The 14,133-nt window shown below is 35.0% G+C and overlaps 2 protein-coding genes across 4 annotated transcripts in view; one reads left to right on the top strand and one right to left on the bottom strand.

Annotated features, from left to right (window-relative positions):
* Positions 1-1,498, bottom strand: part of mosmoa (modulator of smoothened a) — a 65,853-nt gene extending 64,355 nt beyond the window's left edge. For all 3 annotated transcript variants that reach the window (XR_012401284.1, XR_012401283.1, XM_003198185.7), the window contains exon 1: positions 685-1,498. Coding sequence is in view for 1 of the 3 variants with exons in the window: in XM_003198185.7 (XP_003198233.1) it covers positions 685-790 (106 nt within the window). In the remaining 2 variants the exon portion in view is untranslated. The remainder of the gene's footprint in view (positions 1-684) is intronic.
* A 4,753-nt stretch (positions 1,499-6,251) lies between these two features.
* im:6904045 lies at positions 6,252-10,430 on the top strand. The gene is made up of 3 exons (XM_003198184.6): positions 6,252-6,422; positions 8,299-8,417; positions 10,297-10,430. Exons 1-3 carry the CDS (start codon positions 6,257-6,259, stop codon positions 10,414-10,416), a joined length of 405 nt encoding a protein of 134 aa, XP_003198232.2. The 5' UTR covers positions 6,252-6,256; the 3' UTR covers positions 10,417-10,430.
* The last annotated feature ends 3,703 nt before the right edge of the window (positions 10,431-14,133 follow it).

The following is a 14,133-nucleotide window of genomic DNA, read 5'->3' as shown; positions in this document are numbered from 1 at the left end:
GCATGCTAATTCCGATCGAAAATTCAAAGTAACATGGTAAACTATATATAGACTTTTAAATGAACGAATGTGTGAATATAAAACCAACTTTACCTCTATTAAAATTCCTACAAACTATTGTGAGAAACTTGTGGAAGGATACCCAAAACATTTGACCAAAGTTATACAGTTTAAAAGCAAAGCTAAAAAAAAAATACCAAGAAAATGTATGTAAACTTTTGACTGTCTAGAAATTAATAACAAATTCTATCATTATTCTGGCATTGAGCAAATGTAAATTATTTAGGTAGTCTAAACAGACCTAAAATAGTTAAGGTCTAGTATGATTTACCGTCAGACAGGTAAAAAAAAGGTTAGGTTGCTTTTCTTAGAGTGTATGTAAACTTCTGGTTTTAACTGCATGTCTTGCAGACATACATGTGTTGCTTATCATGCTGCTACTTTGAATAAAAATGACATGCATGCATGACTTCAAAACAACATTAGCACTTTAATTGACTGTAAACGATGTTGTTTTGATATGCTGATATGCTGAAATAGTATTTCCCTATTCAGAATTTACAAATAATACTTTTAAAATTTAGATTATTAAGGAGAAAGTCTGAATGTACGAATATAAAACCAACTTTAAGTGACTCCAATCACTGTAAGTCAGCGTTATTGATCATTCTCTCCCTCTTTTACCTGCTGACTCGCCAGTGTTGATCCAGTCTGGGTTGGCAATGCTGGCGATGGCGAAAATATCCGCAGCCAGAAAGAGACATCCTGAAATAATGGTGAGTTTATCCATCTCAGGTAACCTGGACTCTTGACATGCGATGAAGAACTGAGCTAGTCTCTGTCTCTATGTGTTTGTGTATCAAAGAAGTCAGTAAACAGGGCTGGACGGCATGATATGCTAGCTTTGATATGGCTAGAAGTCCAGCAGCCTCCAGGGCCAAAACAAACCCTCTGAAGATGAGGATCTGCCCCTGATCTTCCTCATAAGAAGAGCTCCTCCATCATCATCATCATCATATGGTGACTGCGCTCTTCTTCGTTTAATGCTAACAGGCTACAGATGCTCTCGGTGTGTTTGGCATCCGGAGGCCGCTCCACAAATCCATCAGGAAGACAAGTCCTCGACTGCGGGAGTCAAACGCGTGTAATCAGCGGTAACGGAGTGGTTTTGTGGCCGCTTTTAGTCGACGGTGTTGTGGTCCATCTTTCTGCTCAGCTGCGCGCGCATCTGCACGACGATCTGCCGAGCGCGAGCACAGCAGCAGCGCCGCCGCATCAGCCTCATCCCCGAAAACCCGGGCAAACCCTGCCGGAGAACCGCGGCGGTGTGTGGAGAAGCGAGCGGAGGACGCGGCGGGAGCATGAGAAGCGGCGGAGGAAACGCAGCTCTCGCGTCTTTCCCGATGACATCAAGCGAAAACCCCCACGCAGCGACGGTCCACCGTCAGACACAACAGGCCTGCGAGATCTCGCACTGATGCTCTCGCGAGACCCCCGCGGTTAAAGGGGTCTGTGTGTGCGTTTTTATCTCTCTCTCTCTCTCTTTCTCTCTCTCTCTTTCTCTCTCTCTCTACACACACACACACACACACACACACACACCTTTAAACTTGTTTCATTGACATGACAAAAAGCATTTGTGATTATGTTTACGTTAAGCAGAACATAGTAAACAAATAACAGAGTAAACAAACAAACAAAAAAAAAAACAATAACAGTTCATTTAACAATCAACAATTTTGGATAAAACAATAATAATAAATAATAAAAACATTATTCTTAACAATCAAAATATTGAATTACAATTACAAACAATAATAAAACACAATGTTAATAAACAATAGGAGCTTCACGGTGGCTCAGTGGTTAGCACTGTCGCCTCACAGAAAGAAGGTCACTGGTTCGAGTCTCAGCTTTTCTCCGTGTTAGTGTGGGTGTCCTCCGGGTGCTTCGGTTTCCCCCACAGTCCAAAGACATGCGCTATGGGTGAATTGAATAAACTAAATTGGCTGTAGTGTATAAGTGTGTGAATGCAAGAATGTATGGGTGTTTCCCAGTGTTGGGTTGCAGCTGGAAAGGCATTTGCTGTTTAAAATATATGCTGGATACGTTGGTGGTTCATTTTGCTGTGGCGACCCCTGATTATTAAAGGGGCTAAGCTGAAAAGAAAATCAGGGGAGAATGGCCTTAGTCAGGGAGCTGGTCAATAACCCGATGGTCACTCTGTCTGAGCTCCAGCGTTCTTCTGTGGAGAGAGGAGAACCTTACAGGAGGACAACCATCTGTGCAGCAATCCACCAATCAGGCCTGTATTGTAGAGTGGCCAGACGGAAGACACTCCCCGCCTGGAGTTTGCTAAAAGGCATCTGAAGGACTCTCAGACCATAAGAAGCTAAATTCTCTCCTCTGATGAGACTCAAATTGAACTCTTTGGAGTGAATGCCAGGCATTACATTTGGAGAAAAACAGGCAGCGCTCATCACCAGGCTAATATCATCCCTACAGTAAAGCATGATGGTGGCAGCTTCACAACAACTCAGTGAATGTCCTTGAGTGGCCCAGCCAAAGCCCAGATCTAAATCCTATTAAACATCCCTGGAAATGGATCAACGAATTGAAAGAAAATAAAAATGTATGCAGAATATTTATCAAAGCACACATTTTACCTGCTTTCTTATTAGACAATGAAATGCTATTTAACAACAGTCCCAGTTCTGGTTTAAAAATCGTAAAATGGACTTTACATTTAGTATGTTTATATTTACATGTGTTACAACAAATAAAGCATGAGATTTATACAGAAACTTGTATTAATGATGTTTTTCTTTAGCATTAAATTATGTCTCAGACAAAATATTTATAGCAAATAGGTTTTTATGAAGAAGGAAAGTATGTTTATTTATTGTTTATTTAATAGAGACAGCAAAATGGGATATGGCAGGCATGAAAAAATATCTGTTTTCCATATGTTATAATTTGTGTTTCTTTAGTTTCTTTAGTTTTGATTTCATCATTTATTTACTCGTTTGAATGGCATTATGGGATTTTGATCTTTCCTTCAACAACTTTTAATGTATTTTAAAACTTTGATGGACATTTTTAATAGTTTGAAATGATATTGTCTGAGTTGTTGTTGTAAATTACGTTAAAATGCCAGTACTTTCCTGTTATTTTACAGGCTTAATTCTCTCTGTATATTATTTCTTATGCAATATATTGTTTCAAACTTCTAAAATGTCAGTAAAAGTCAGTTTGTTAGACTGTAGAGTTGTAATTTTAACATCAAAAGTGGAGATGAAAGGTAAAATCATGCAATTAATCACCGTGAATAAACAGAAAAAACCTGTAAAAATATGAAAAATGTTCATTAGAAGATATTATTTACAGCGTAGGGTTGACAGAAACGGATCCTAAACTGTTGTTTTTGTGTTTGGTGGCAACAAGATGAGAATACTATTTGCATTTTAGCCTTGCAAATAATGGTTTCGGGAAAGTTTGTTTATTAATAAGGCTCTATGCTGTATATAATTTATTTATATATGTATCTTTGTATGGCATTTAAATGTATTTAGATTTCATTTTTTAAATCAGAATGTATGAAGTTATTAAATTAAAGTGTTATTAAACCTCTCTCTCTCTCTCTATTATGTGTGTAGTGTCTGTGTGTGTTTGTGTGAGATTGTGTGTGTGTGGTTGTGTGTGATTGTGTGTGTGGGTGGGCATCATGAGTGCGCCTATTATTACCCACTTCATGCCCACACTAATCCTAAAATACATCGCTGACATAGATGAACTATTAATGTGTTATGTAACATAAAGAAAAAAAACAATATCAGATAAATAATATAGGCTACCGGCCATTACAAATGCCATTTTAACCATTAAAAGCAGTACATTTGTATTGTTTCTAGTAAGAATGCACTGATGTATAATATTTATTGACCGAAATTGGATCAGTTTAAAGGGGTCCTGTTATGCCCCGTTTTACAAGATATAAAATAAGTCTCTGATGTCCCTAGAGTGTGTGTGTGTGTGTGTGCGCGTGTGTGTGTGTGTTTGGTTTGTAAAGTTTCAGCTCAAAATACCCCATACATAATGTTTGGTCATGATACATTTTAATCAAAACAATCTTCTTTTTTTCCACTTCCAAGTAAATAATTACATGGTCACAATTGTATTGAACAAAACGTGTATTGTACAGTCTACTACAGTCATACAGCAGCTGTGAGTTAACTTTCTGAAGGCGAGACAGAGACGCCCTGTGGAGAAAACAGAAAGTGCACTTGCTCTGGTAAAGGATTGTTTTATAAAGTAATAATCAAATGAATTAAATCAAATAAGAACATTCAGGAGTGTGTGCTGGCTTTTGGGGTCCAGGGATGGGCAGTATTTCTGATAATTGTATTTCAAATATGTATTTTAAATACAAATTAGTATTTTGTAATATGTATTTTATAGAGTTTATGAAAATGTCTTAATATTTTGCATCACAAAATACTTTAATATCTTGTATTTTTGTATTTTTAAAATACTGTAAAACACTTTGTAAGAAGTCTACATTGGTGCTTCTTTATTTGCCAAGGCTTGGGATCAGACTAGAAATTTGAAGAGCACTGAAGAAGTTGATTAATGCTTGGAGTATAGATGGAAATTATCATCACGTATAAAGAAAGTTAGAGACAGATAGTGGGGGTAGATTCGGGAGCAAGTCAAACTAAGACTGGAAAATAAGACACTATAACATTGTAATTACTATGCTATTACAATATAATTACCATGCAATGACATAATAATTAGATTTTTATAAGAATGACTTTAAATAGTAATTATAATATTATAAAAGTGTGATTACAATGCTATAGCAATGTAATTATAATTGTATTACATAGTATAATGTAATGACATAGTAGTTACAAGGTTATAGCCATGTTATTACAATGTTATAACACAGTAAATATAATGTAATTACAAGGTTAAAACAATGCAATTACAGTGCTAATGCATAGTAAATATAATGTAAAATAATAGTAAATACTAAAGTAAATACAATGTTATAGGAATGTAAATGCAATGTTATTACCTAGTAAATATAATGTAATGATATAGTGGTTCAAATGTTATGACAATATAATAACAATGTAATTACAATGTAAAAACAATGTAGTTAAATGTTATAGCCATGCAATTACAATGGTAATGCATAGTAAATACAATGTAATGACATAGTAAATATAATGTGTTGACATAGTAAATACAAGGTTAATTCCATTACAATGTTATTAGATAGTACTAGCAATGTTATAACAATGTAATTGCAATGTTGATACACAGTAAATGTAATGCTATGAAAAACGTTGATAACAATGTTATAAAACCGCAATTACAATGTTATTACATAGTAGATATAATCTAATGACACAATAATAGCGATGTCATAACAATGTAATAACAACGTTATAACAATGTAATTATAATGTTATAACATAGTAATGCATAGTGGTAAGACTGTTATAACAATGTAATTATAATGCTATAGCCATGTAATTACAATGTTATTACATTGTAATTATAATGTTACGACATAGTAATTACAAAGTTAAATGCACTTACAATTTTATAACAGTAAATATAATGGCATAGTAACTAAATGTAATAACACTGTAATTACAATGTTTTAACAATGTAATTACAATGTTATTACAAAGTAAATCAATGTAATGAAGACTGCATTTGGTATTTTATTTTAAAAGACATTTCAGTGTACTTTTGCCCATTTCTGTTGGGGACAATAGGAAAATAAAAAGTAAAAATAACAAATCACATTCATTCATTCATTTTCCAGTCCTTTTATTCATCAGGGGTCACCACAGCGGAATGAACCGCCAACTTATCCAACATATACACAGCGAATGCCCTTCCAGCTGCAACCCAAAACTGGGAAACATCCAAATATCCATACACACACATTCAAACACATACACTACAGCCAATTTAGTTCATCCAATTCACCTATAACACGTCTTTCACCTGGAGGAAACTTACGCCAACAAGGGGAGAACATGCAAACTGCACACAGAGATGCCAAATGACCCAGCCGGGACTCAAATCAGCAACCTTCTTACTGTGAGGGGACAATGCTAACCACTCAGCCTCAAACAAGAAAGAGCGAAACAGTAAAGCTGTTGTTGTGGTGGTGGCTCAACCGCGCCCTCTGCTGTTACTCTTCCTGCACTGTTTGTTTTGGTGACGTCAAATCATGGCGCGGTACCTCCTGTCTCAAAGCTGCAAGTTTCGATTCTTTCACGCACACAAGAGCAGTCAGCGACTCAGCAGAAGGAGATGTTGTGGATTTACTGATTTGACTCCTAATGTGACACACGACAGACAGAATCAGCGTTTCACAATAACTCTAAACTGCGACGGTAAGAGAAAAGACCCGTCATTTTGTCTCTTTCTGACCATCACAACAGCTGATTCACAACACGCTGTAGCTTCATAAAAACGCTGGGCGAGTTCATTAGCAGAGGGGGGAACAGAGAGGATAAATGTCAGAAAATGGACAAAATGGGAAAACATACATTGTTATCTTTTATCAGATTTATGTGTGGGACAAAACGTGCTAAACTGAAGAAAAACACAACACCACACTGATATAAACAAGTAAAACCTTTCACAGCCCAAATAAAGTCGAATGATCCAGAAGCTGAAAGTTCCCTCGATGAAATTTGATGTTCTTAAAACATCTTGTATTTTCTAATGTCATGGAGGAATACAAAAAAAAAAACATATTTAAAGTTGTCAAAATACAGCTTTAATGAATTAATGAAGGTTAAATTCAGTGTAAAATCAAAATGTATCATGTTTATTTTGCTGGCTCACTTTATTATACTAACGTTATAGGTGAAGAATTAATCCACACAAGTTACAGTTTTTTTACAACCGTTTTGCCACAAATTTCTAAACTCTGGTTTCAATTTTCCAAACTCTAGAAACAAACTTCACATCCATTGGCAAAATTGCACATTTTTGCAAAACTCTTAACTCTTTTTTTTTTCAAGTGCTTGGATACAACACACACAAGTCAAAGATAATGTGTTCATTGAACTAAGTTCACATTTTCAATACAATACAATTAAACATCAAATTGATGGCATTTCAAAATGCAACTCAAACATTACATTTGAATTAACCATGTATTCATTTAATTAACATGTTATTATCATGTTATTATCTTTAATCATGTTATTAACATGCTATTATAAACCGGTACAAGCACTCACAATGATAAATAAGATCAAATACGATCAAATGACATCAGTTACCACAGAATATGACCCAACTAGACTACATTATCTATAGATTTCATGTTTATTCATCCTTATTCCATATATTTATGGTTTCATTGTTTCATTCATGTACCACTTTTACAATGTTTTCATATTTGACATTACTGTACTGTATGTAAGAAAGCCCAATCACAGCAGACCAATTTTCTAAACAAGCCAGACATATTGTCTTGTTTTAAGAAATAATATGCCAAAATTAAGTAAGTTTTTCCTTAAAACTTGAAAAATAATCTGCAAATGGGGTAAGCAAAATAATCTTGTTTTTCCTTTTGACATAAGATTATTTTGCTTACCCCATTTGCAGATTATTTTTCAAGTTTTAAGGAAAAATTCACTTAATTTTGGCATATTATTTGTTAAAACAAGACAATAGGTTTTGCTTGTCTAGAAAATTCTTCTTGATTTAAGAATTGTGAGATATTTGGACTAGAACAAGACAAAAAAAATCTAAGTAAGAGAAGCATTTTTGCAGTGTTTACAAATAAAATGTAAATTAATTATTTAATAATTTTAATTTGACCAAATAATGTTTGTCTGGGGCGTCACGGTGGTGCAGTGGCTAGCATGATTGCCTTACAGCAAGAAGGTTGCTTTTTCGAGCTCCGGCTGGGTCAGTGGAGTTTGCATGTTCTCCCCATGTTTGCATGGGTTTCCTCCGGGTGCTCAGGTTTCCCCCGCAGTCCAAAGACATGTGCTGTAGGTGAATTGAATAAGCTAAATTGCCCGTAGTGTATGTGAGTGAAAGAGTGTGTATGGGTGTTTCCCAGTGTTGGGTTGCTGCGTAAAACAAATACTAGATAATATGGCGGTTCATTCCACTGTGGCAACCCCTGATTAATAGAGGGACTAAGCTGAAAATAATTTGAATGAATGATTAAAATGTTTGGCTGGGTAAATCGTGTATAATTCTTAACCTTATGTATGCAATAATGTGTGTTGTGCTGTGATTTAGGAACGGTGAGGTGTGCAGTGCTGAAATACACCGTCAGACATGATCAGCGGCTGGAACTGCTGTCTACTGAAGTCCCTCAATCTCACAGGGGTAAAGGTGTAGCAGCACATCTGGCCAAGGTCAGAAGATCCTCAGGTTCTGCTGTTTCTTGTGTTAATTCAGTGTAGTGTGAAATTCACCTGCTATTAAAGGCAAGAGAAGCCTGAAATATTTACAGTGCTTTAAAAAAATAAAATAAAACTCAAGATTTATCATAAATGACACGTTCTATTGTTTTAACATCATATATTAAAACAGCAGCTTAAATGAGTAGTAAGTCCTTAAGTGTAGGAAGTTCAGTCCACCAGAAGAACCGGCTCTCATGCACCTTCTGCAAACTGCCAAGAAGAAAACAGAAGCAGAGCCACTGCATGTGCTGCAAACTCACACAAAACAACATTAAAGGATTAATTCAGCCAAAAATGAAATTTCTGTTATTCATTTCTCACCTTCATGTCGTTTAAAACCCCCGAGACTTTCATTCATCTTCAGAACACAAATTAAGATATTGTTGATGAAATCCAGGAGCTTCCTCATCCTCCACAGACAGCAATGGTCCCGAGATGTTTAAAGGCAAGAAAACCAAAAACCAAATGAACCAACACGTTTCATGTGACTTCAGTGGTTGAACTGTAATCATGCGACGCTCCAAGAAGACTTTTTTACACCAAAATAAAACTGTAAACCTGACTTTATTGGCCTTTGTCTTCTTCGTCAGATCAGGATGCACATTTAGGGTGTAATATTACGCTTCTACTGTATGTTGCACTTATGCAGGAGAGAAAACAAAGGCAGTCAAAGTTGTATTTTACAGTTTTTAGTCCCAGAAAGGTCTTCTTGGAGCTTCGTATGATTACAGCTGAAGCACTGAAGACACATTGAACATCTTGACAATGTTTTTGGTTCCTCTTGGTTTTGAATGTCTCTTAAAATGTGTTTAGAAGATTAACGGAGGTCTCAAGAGACTGAAATAACATGAAAGTGACTAATTAATAATAAATTCTGGGGCTAAACACAAAAGTCTGATTGCACTTGTCTAAATACTGACAATGCTTTAGAATATTATGTTTTATTTTCTTAAAATATAATTTATTTTTATTTTTGAATAATTGTATTAAATAAACTAGATTACACTGTTGTCAAAAACATAAACCAATGAAATAACCACATTTTACTAACGGCGAATGAGTCGAGAGGTGTCATTTTACCTACGCTTCCATGACAGCTTTCACTATAGCAAACAGCAGGAACCATTATTATAAAGAAATGTCCTGTCAGAGTTTTACTTGAGTGGACTTTGTTTTGCTGGTGAGAGTTTGTGGTTCATGCATTGGTAAATAGTATACATGTTCATGAGTGGAATATGCACAGGTGTTTATATTAGGAATAAGCATAGGTGTTTTGAACTTTGAGCCTGCAGCAACAAACTGGCCTTTGCATGGTGCAATGAAATGAATGGGTTTCATAGCGCAGCACTTCCTGTGTCTGGTGTGAAAACCACTTCATGCAATAACCACAACTGGAGGGAGAGTGACATCAGTATAGCACAGCATAACCTTTTTTGGCTCTTATTTTTGGCCAACAACTAAAAATGACATTGATCTTCTGAATGTTTTGTGCATCCCTAAAGAATAGAATTTTCTTTCTTTTTGTGAATTAACCCTTAAAATCAAGACTAATTATGTCCTCATTAGAAGTTTTGGTGAAAAAACAAAACATTTAAATACCCATAATATAAAGCAATACTTTAATATGTCACTTCTCCATCAAATTACAGTAATGTTCAGTAAACCAGTAAAAACACAATGCAGTAAACCAGTTATCCAATCCCAGCACTCAGCCAAACTCATAATGCTTTCTTAATGATATTTTCTTTACATTTTCTACTCCTGTAAAGCTCATTAAAACCAGTATGTGCTTCTCCACACCAGTAATGATCTTCTTCTTCTTTCTCCTCAGGCTGCTCTGGATTTCATTGTTGAAGAAAATCTGAAAGTGCGGATATCCTGCTGGTACATCAGAAAATACGTGAATGAAAATCCACATCTTGGATATCAGGCATATATTGAAGATGAATAAAATCTAATTCCTTAGCACTGTATAATTTCATGATCGTTTTATAAAAGGTTTTGTATTAATCAAACCTCTTTTACAGTCCAACTGTGAGACTTACAGTACTGTGCTAAAGTCCTAAGCACTATACCAGCTTTGTTGGTGTAAGGCGTTTGCACAATATATAGTCAATCAGTTTCTTTATTAAAAACAAACAGGAAATATAGGGAATATGTACAAAACAACAGCAACAGCACCCTTCAAGCAAACTTTTATGTTCAGCGTGTCTTCCCTTGGCCCTGTTTTGTTCTAATCATCCTGACATTTTCTGAAATAATGTGCTCTGTAATATCAGGCTTTATTAAGCACTTTCCAGAGTTCTTCTCTAGGTATAGAGTTTCTTATCTTTCTTTAACTGTCCAGGTGACCTCAAACAACCTCAATAATATTTAGGTCTGGACACTGTAGAGGCCATTTGTTTGCTTTATTTATAGAGCACATTTAAAAACAACAGATGTTGACCAAAGTGCTTTACAAAAATACCAGCATACAAAATCTATATCGATATATAAAAATAAGCTAAATATATAAAACAGATTCAAATTATTTAATTGCTATCAAAAGGCAAGAGACAGAAGGTGATTTTTTAGATGAGACTCAAAAGCACCGAGTGAAGAACATGACCTGATATGTAAAGGCAGACCATTCCACAGTCGGGGGGCTGCCGCAGAAAAAGCCCCGTAACCTCTTGATTTCAACCGTGTTTTGGGGACAAGACAACTAGCTGAAACTTGTTTTCCGACCTGATTGGCCTCAATGAAGTGTGCCAGTGAAGAAGCTCAGAATTGTAAATAGGTGTTAGACCATTCAAACTTTTATTTTCAAACTAATCATTTCATGATTGTCTGTGTTTAATCAGCTGTTTTCTTTCTCCAAATAAGATTTCAATGCAGTTAGCGGATTATTATCATGCTGAAAATGAACACTATTACCAATGAAGTCCCTTCCAGAAGGAATGGCATAACAGATAACCTATCTGTACTTTAACAGGTTCAAACAATTCAGACAATATTGCTTACAACACTGGTAGAAATGTAGCTCAAACCAGGAAAAACAACCTCCATCCAATATTGTCTTTTAATAATTCAAACTCTAACTTAACTCCTATCCAAACAAACCATATATCAGCTGTAAGATAATTTATTCACACAGTATATTTCAATTTTAAAATTAAATGACAAAAACATGTACAATTATGAATGGTTTGAGGTCAAGGATCACATATATCTATTGAACCATCAGTAAAACAACAGATTTAATGTTGGCCTAAAACCTTTGTACTGTATAATAGGACAAACAGAGAAGTTCCAATAGTGTCTGACTGCAGACTTGCGCTTTCAGACATGCTCTTTCTCTAAGTGACATCCCTGTGTGGGGTAGAAGTAGAGGTGGAGTTGGTGTAGACATTAAAAGCGCATGAGCCTGAGTGTTCATATCTGAGAGTGCATATGCATGTACAGTTGAAGTCAGAATTATTAGCCCCCCGTTTATTTTTCCCCCAATTTCTGTTTAACAGAGAGAAGATTAATAGAACACGATTTTAAACATAATAATTTTAATAACTCATTTCTAATAACTGATATATTTGATCTTTGCCATGATGACAGTAAATAATATTTGACTAGATATTTTTCATGACACTTCTATACAGCTTAAAGAGACATTTAAAGGCTTAACTAGGTTAATAAGGGTAACTGGGCAGGTTTGGGTAATTAGGCAAGTTATTGTATAACGATGGTTTGCTCTGTAGACTATCTAGAAAAATATAGCTTAAAGGGGCTAATAATTTTGACCTTAAAATGGACTTAAAAAAATGTATAATTCCTTTTATTCTAGCCAAAAATAAAAGAAATAAGACTTTATCCAGAAGAAAAAATATTATCAGACATACTGTGTACATTTCCTTGCTCTGTTAAACATCATTTGGGAAATATAAAGAAAAAATAAATAAAAATTAAAAGGGGGGCTAATAATTCTGACCTCAACTGAATGTCAGCAGCCAGCCCCTTCTCAGGTAGCTGCTTATAGTCTCTTTTACAAATAAATCACTTATTCCAATCAGAAATGTGTTGAAATGTTACATTTATTAGCTGTAAACTGTTAACCTCTTTATTACAAAATATCTGCATCTTTAGGAACCACTCAGCTGCACTTATGATATTTTTAATCTTCATTAAATTACATGAAGCATTCAACTTTGTCACGTTAGCGTGATTGAAACGGAAACAAAAAGGTGCGGATCCAAGTGCAGTTTATTTACAGTGCGCATTGACAGAGAAAGAAGGTGTTCAAAGAACAGAAACATAAAACAGAGACAGGGCTCAGGAATCAAAACTCGAATACTAGACTTACTAGAAACACGGCAGCAGGAAAGACAGGGAAGACAAATGACGCGATAGCAAACAGTGGTGGAATGATAGAATATATACTCCAGATAATCAACGGAAAACAAACTGTGATGGCAGATCAGTATACGTGTTCTGGATGTATGCGCGTGGTATGTATGGATGTGTAGTCTTTTTGGGACGCTGCAGTTCATTCTGAGGTCGTTGAACTACAGCGCCCTCAGGTGGTTACTGACAGTTGTGACAAAATTGAGTTCATATTGCTATGATTAATCTTAAATTAAATTGTGAACAGCTAAATTTGTGCATATTCGAATGTCCTCATATAAAGCCATATCATGTTTTGCATTAAAGTAATAACATATAATACTTTAAAAAAATGTGCTTTTTTCTCAGGCTCCTGTTAATGCTCACATAATTCACTTTTAAATTCAATCTCTTCACCCTGAAAGAGAAATGACTGAACACACACATGGAACCTGGAAAAATGCTCATTTTAGAAGAATTTCAGGTGGCATTAAGATGAAAAATGTGTTTTATTTATTTATTCTTATCTATAGAGTTTCTGCTTTGACTCTTTCTTTAAAAGGTTATGAAACCGGTCTACACATTTGTTGTCTTGAGAAGAAGTTCAGCTAAAAACAGTGACAGTAACATTTACAAGCTACAGGGTTCTTACGGGTGCTGGAAATCCTGGAAAATGCTTGATTTTTATTTTAGTGTTTCCAAGGTTGGAAAAGTGCTTGGATTTTAGACGAAGTGCTTGAACCTGCTTGAATTAGCAGGATTGAAATTGTGACTGTTTTGGTTGCATATGTGCACAATTTTGTCTATGTGACCTCAATATATAATATGTGATCCCTAATATATTTGGAAGCATTTGTGCGAGTGGATAAATTGTTGTCGTGCGACCAGTTTTCATTGCAAAATGTTCACCGCATGCGCGCATTTATGGAGCTAATAAATGCCAAAACAATTTATGAATTTATTAATTTGAATTATTAATAATTGTAAGTTAATAATACTGATTATATCCTATTAGAAATGTTTTAAATTTGTATTTCTTAATTTGATTATCTGAAATTTAAGACAACTACATTTTTAAAGTCAGATTTTTATAGACCTATTTTTAAACCTAAAATGACAATCCAATGACTCCAATGACATTGCTATTTTTTCTGTAAAGAAAAAATAGCAATGCACATGAAATATCATGAACGACACCCAAACAAAATCTGACTGTAAGCTCATTTCTTGAGATATCAACTTTACGTAAAAAGAGACCAAACTTAAAGCACTTTAAATTTATTTTTTAATCATTTTTGGGTAAACTATCCCA

This window comes from Danio rerio, chromosome 3, assembly GCF_049306965.1.
Source record: "Danio rerio strain Tuebingen ecotype United States chromosome 3, GRCz12tu, whole genome shotgun sequence".
NCBI classification, from domain to species: Eukaryota; Metazoa; Chordata; class Actinopteri; order Cypriniformes; family Danionidae; genus Danio; species Danio rerio.
This window is presented reverse-complemented; position numbering and strand designations above follow the sequence as displayed.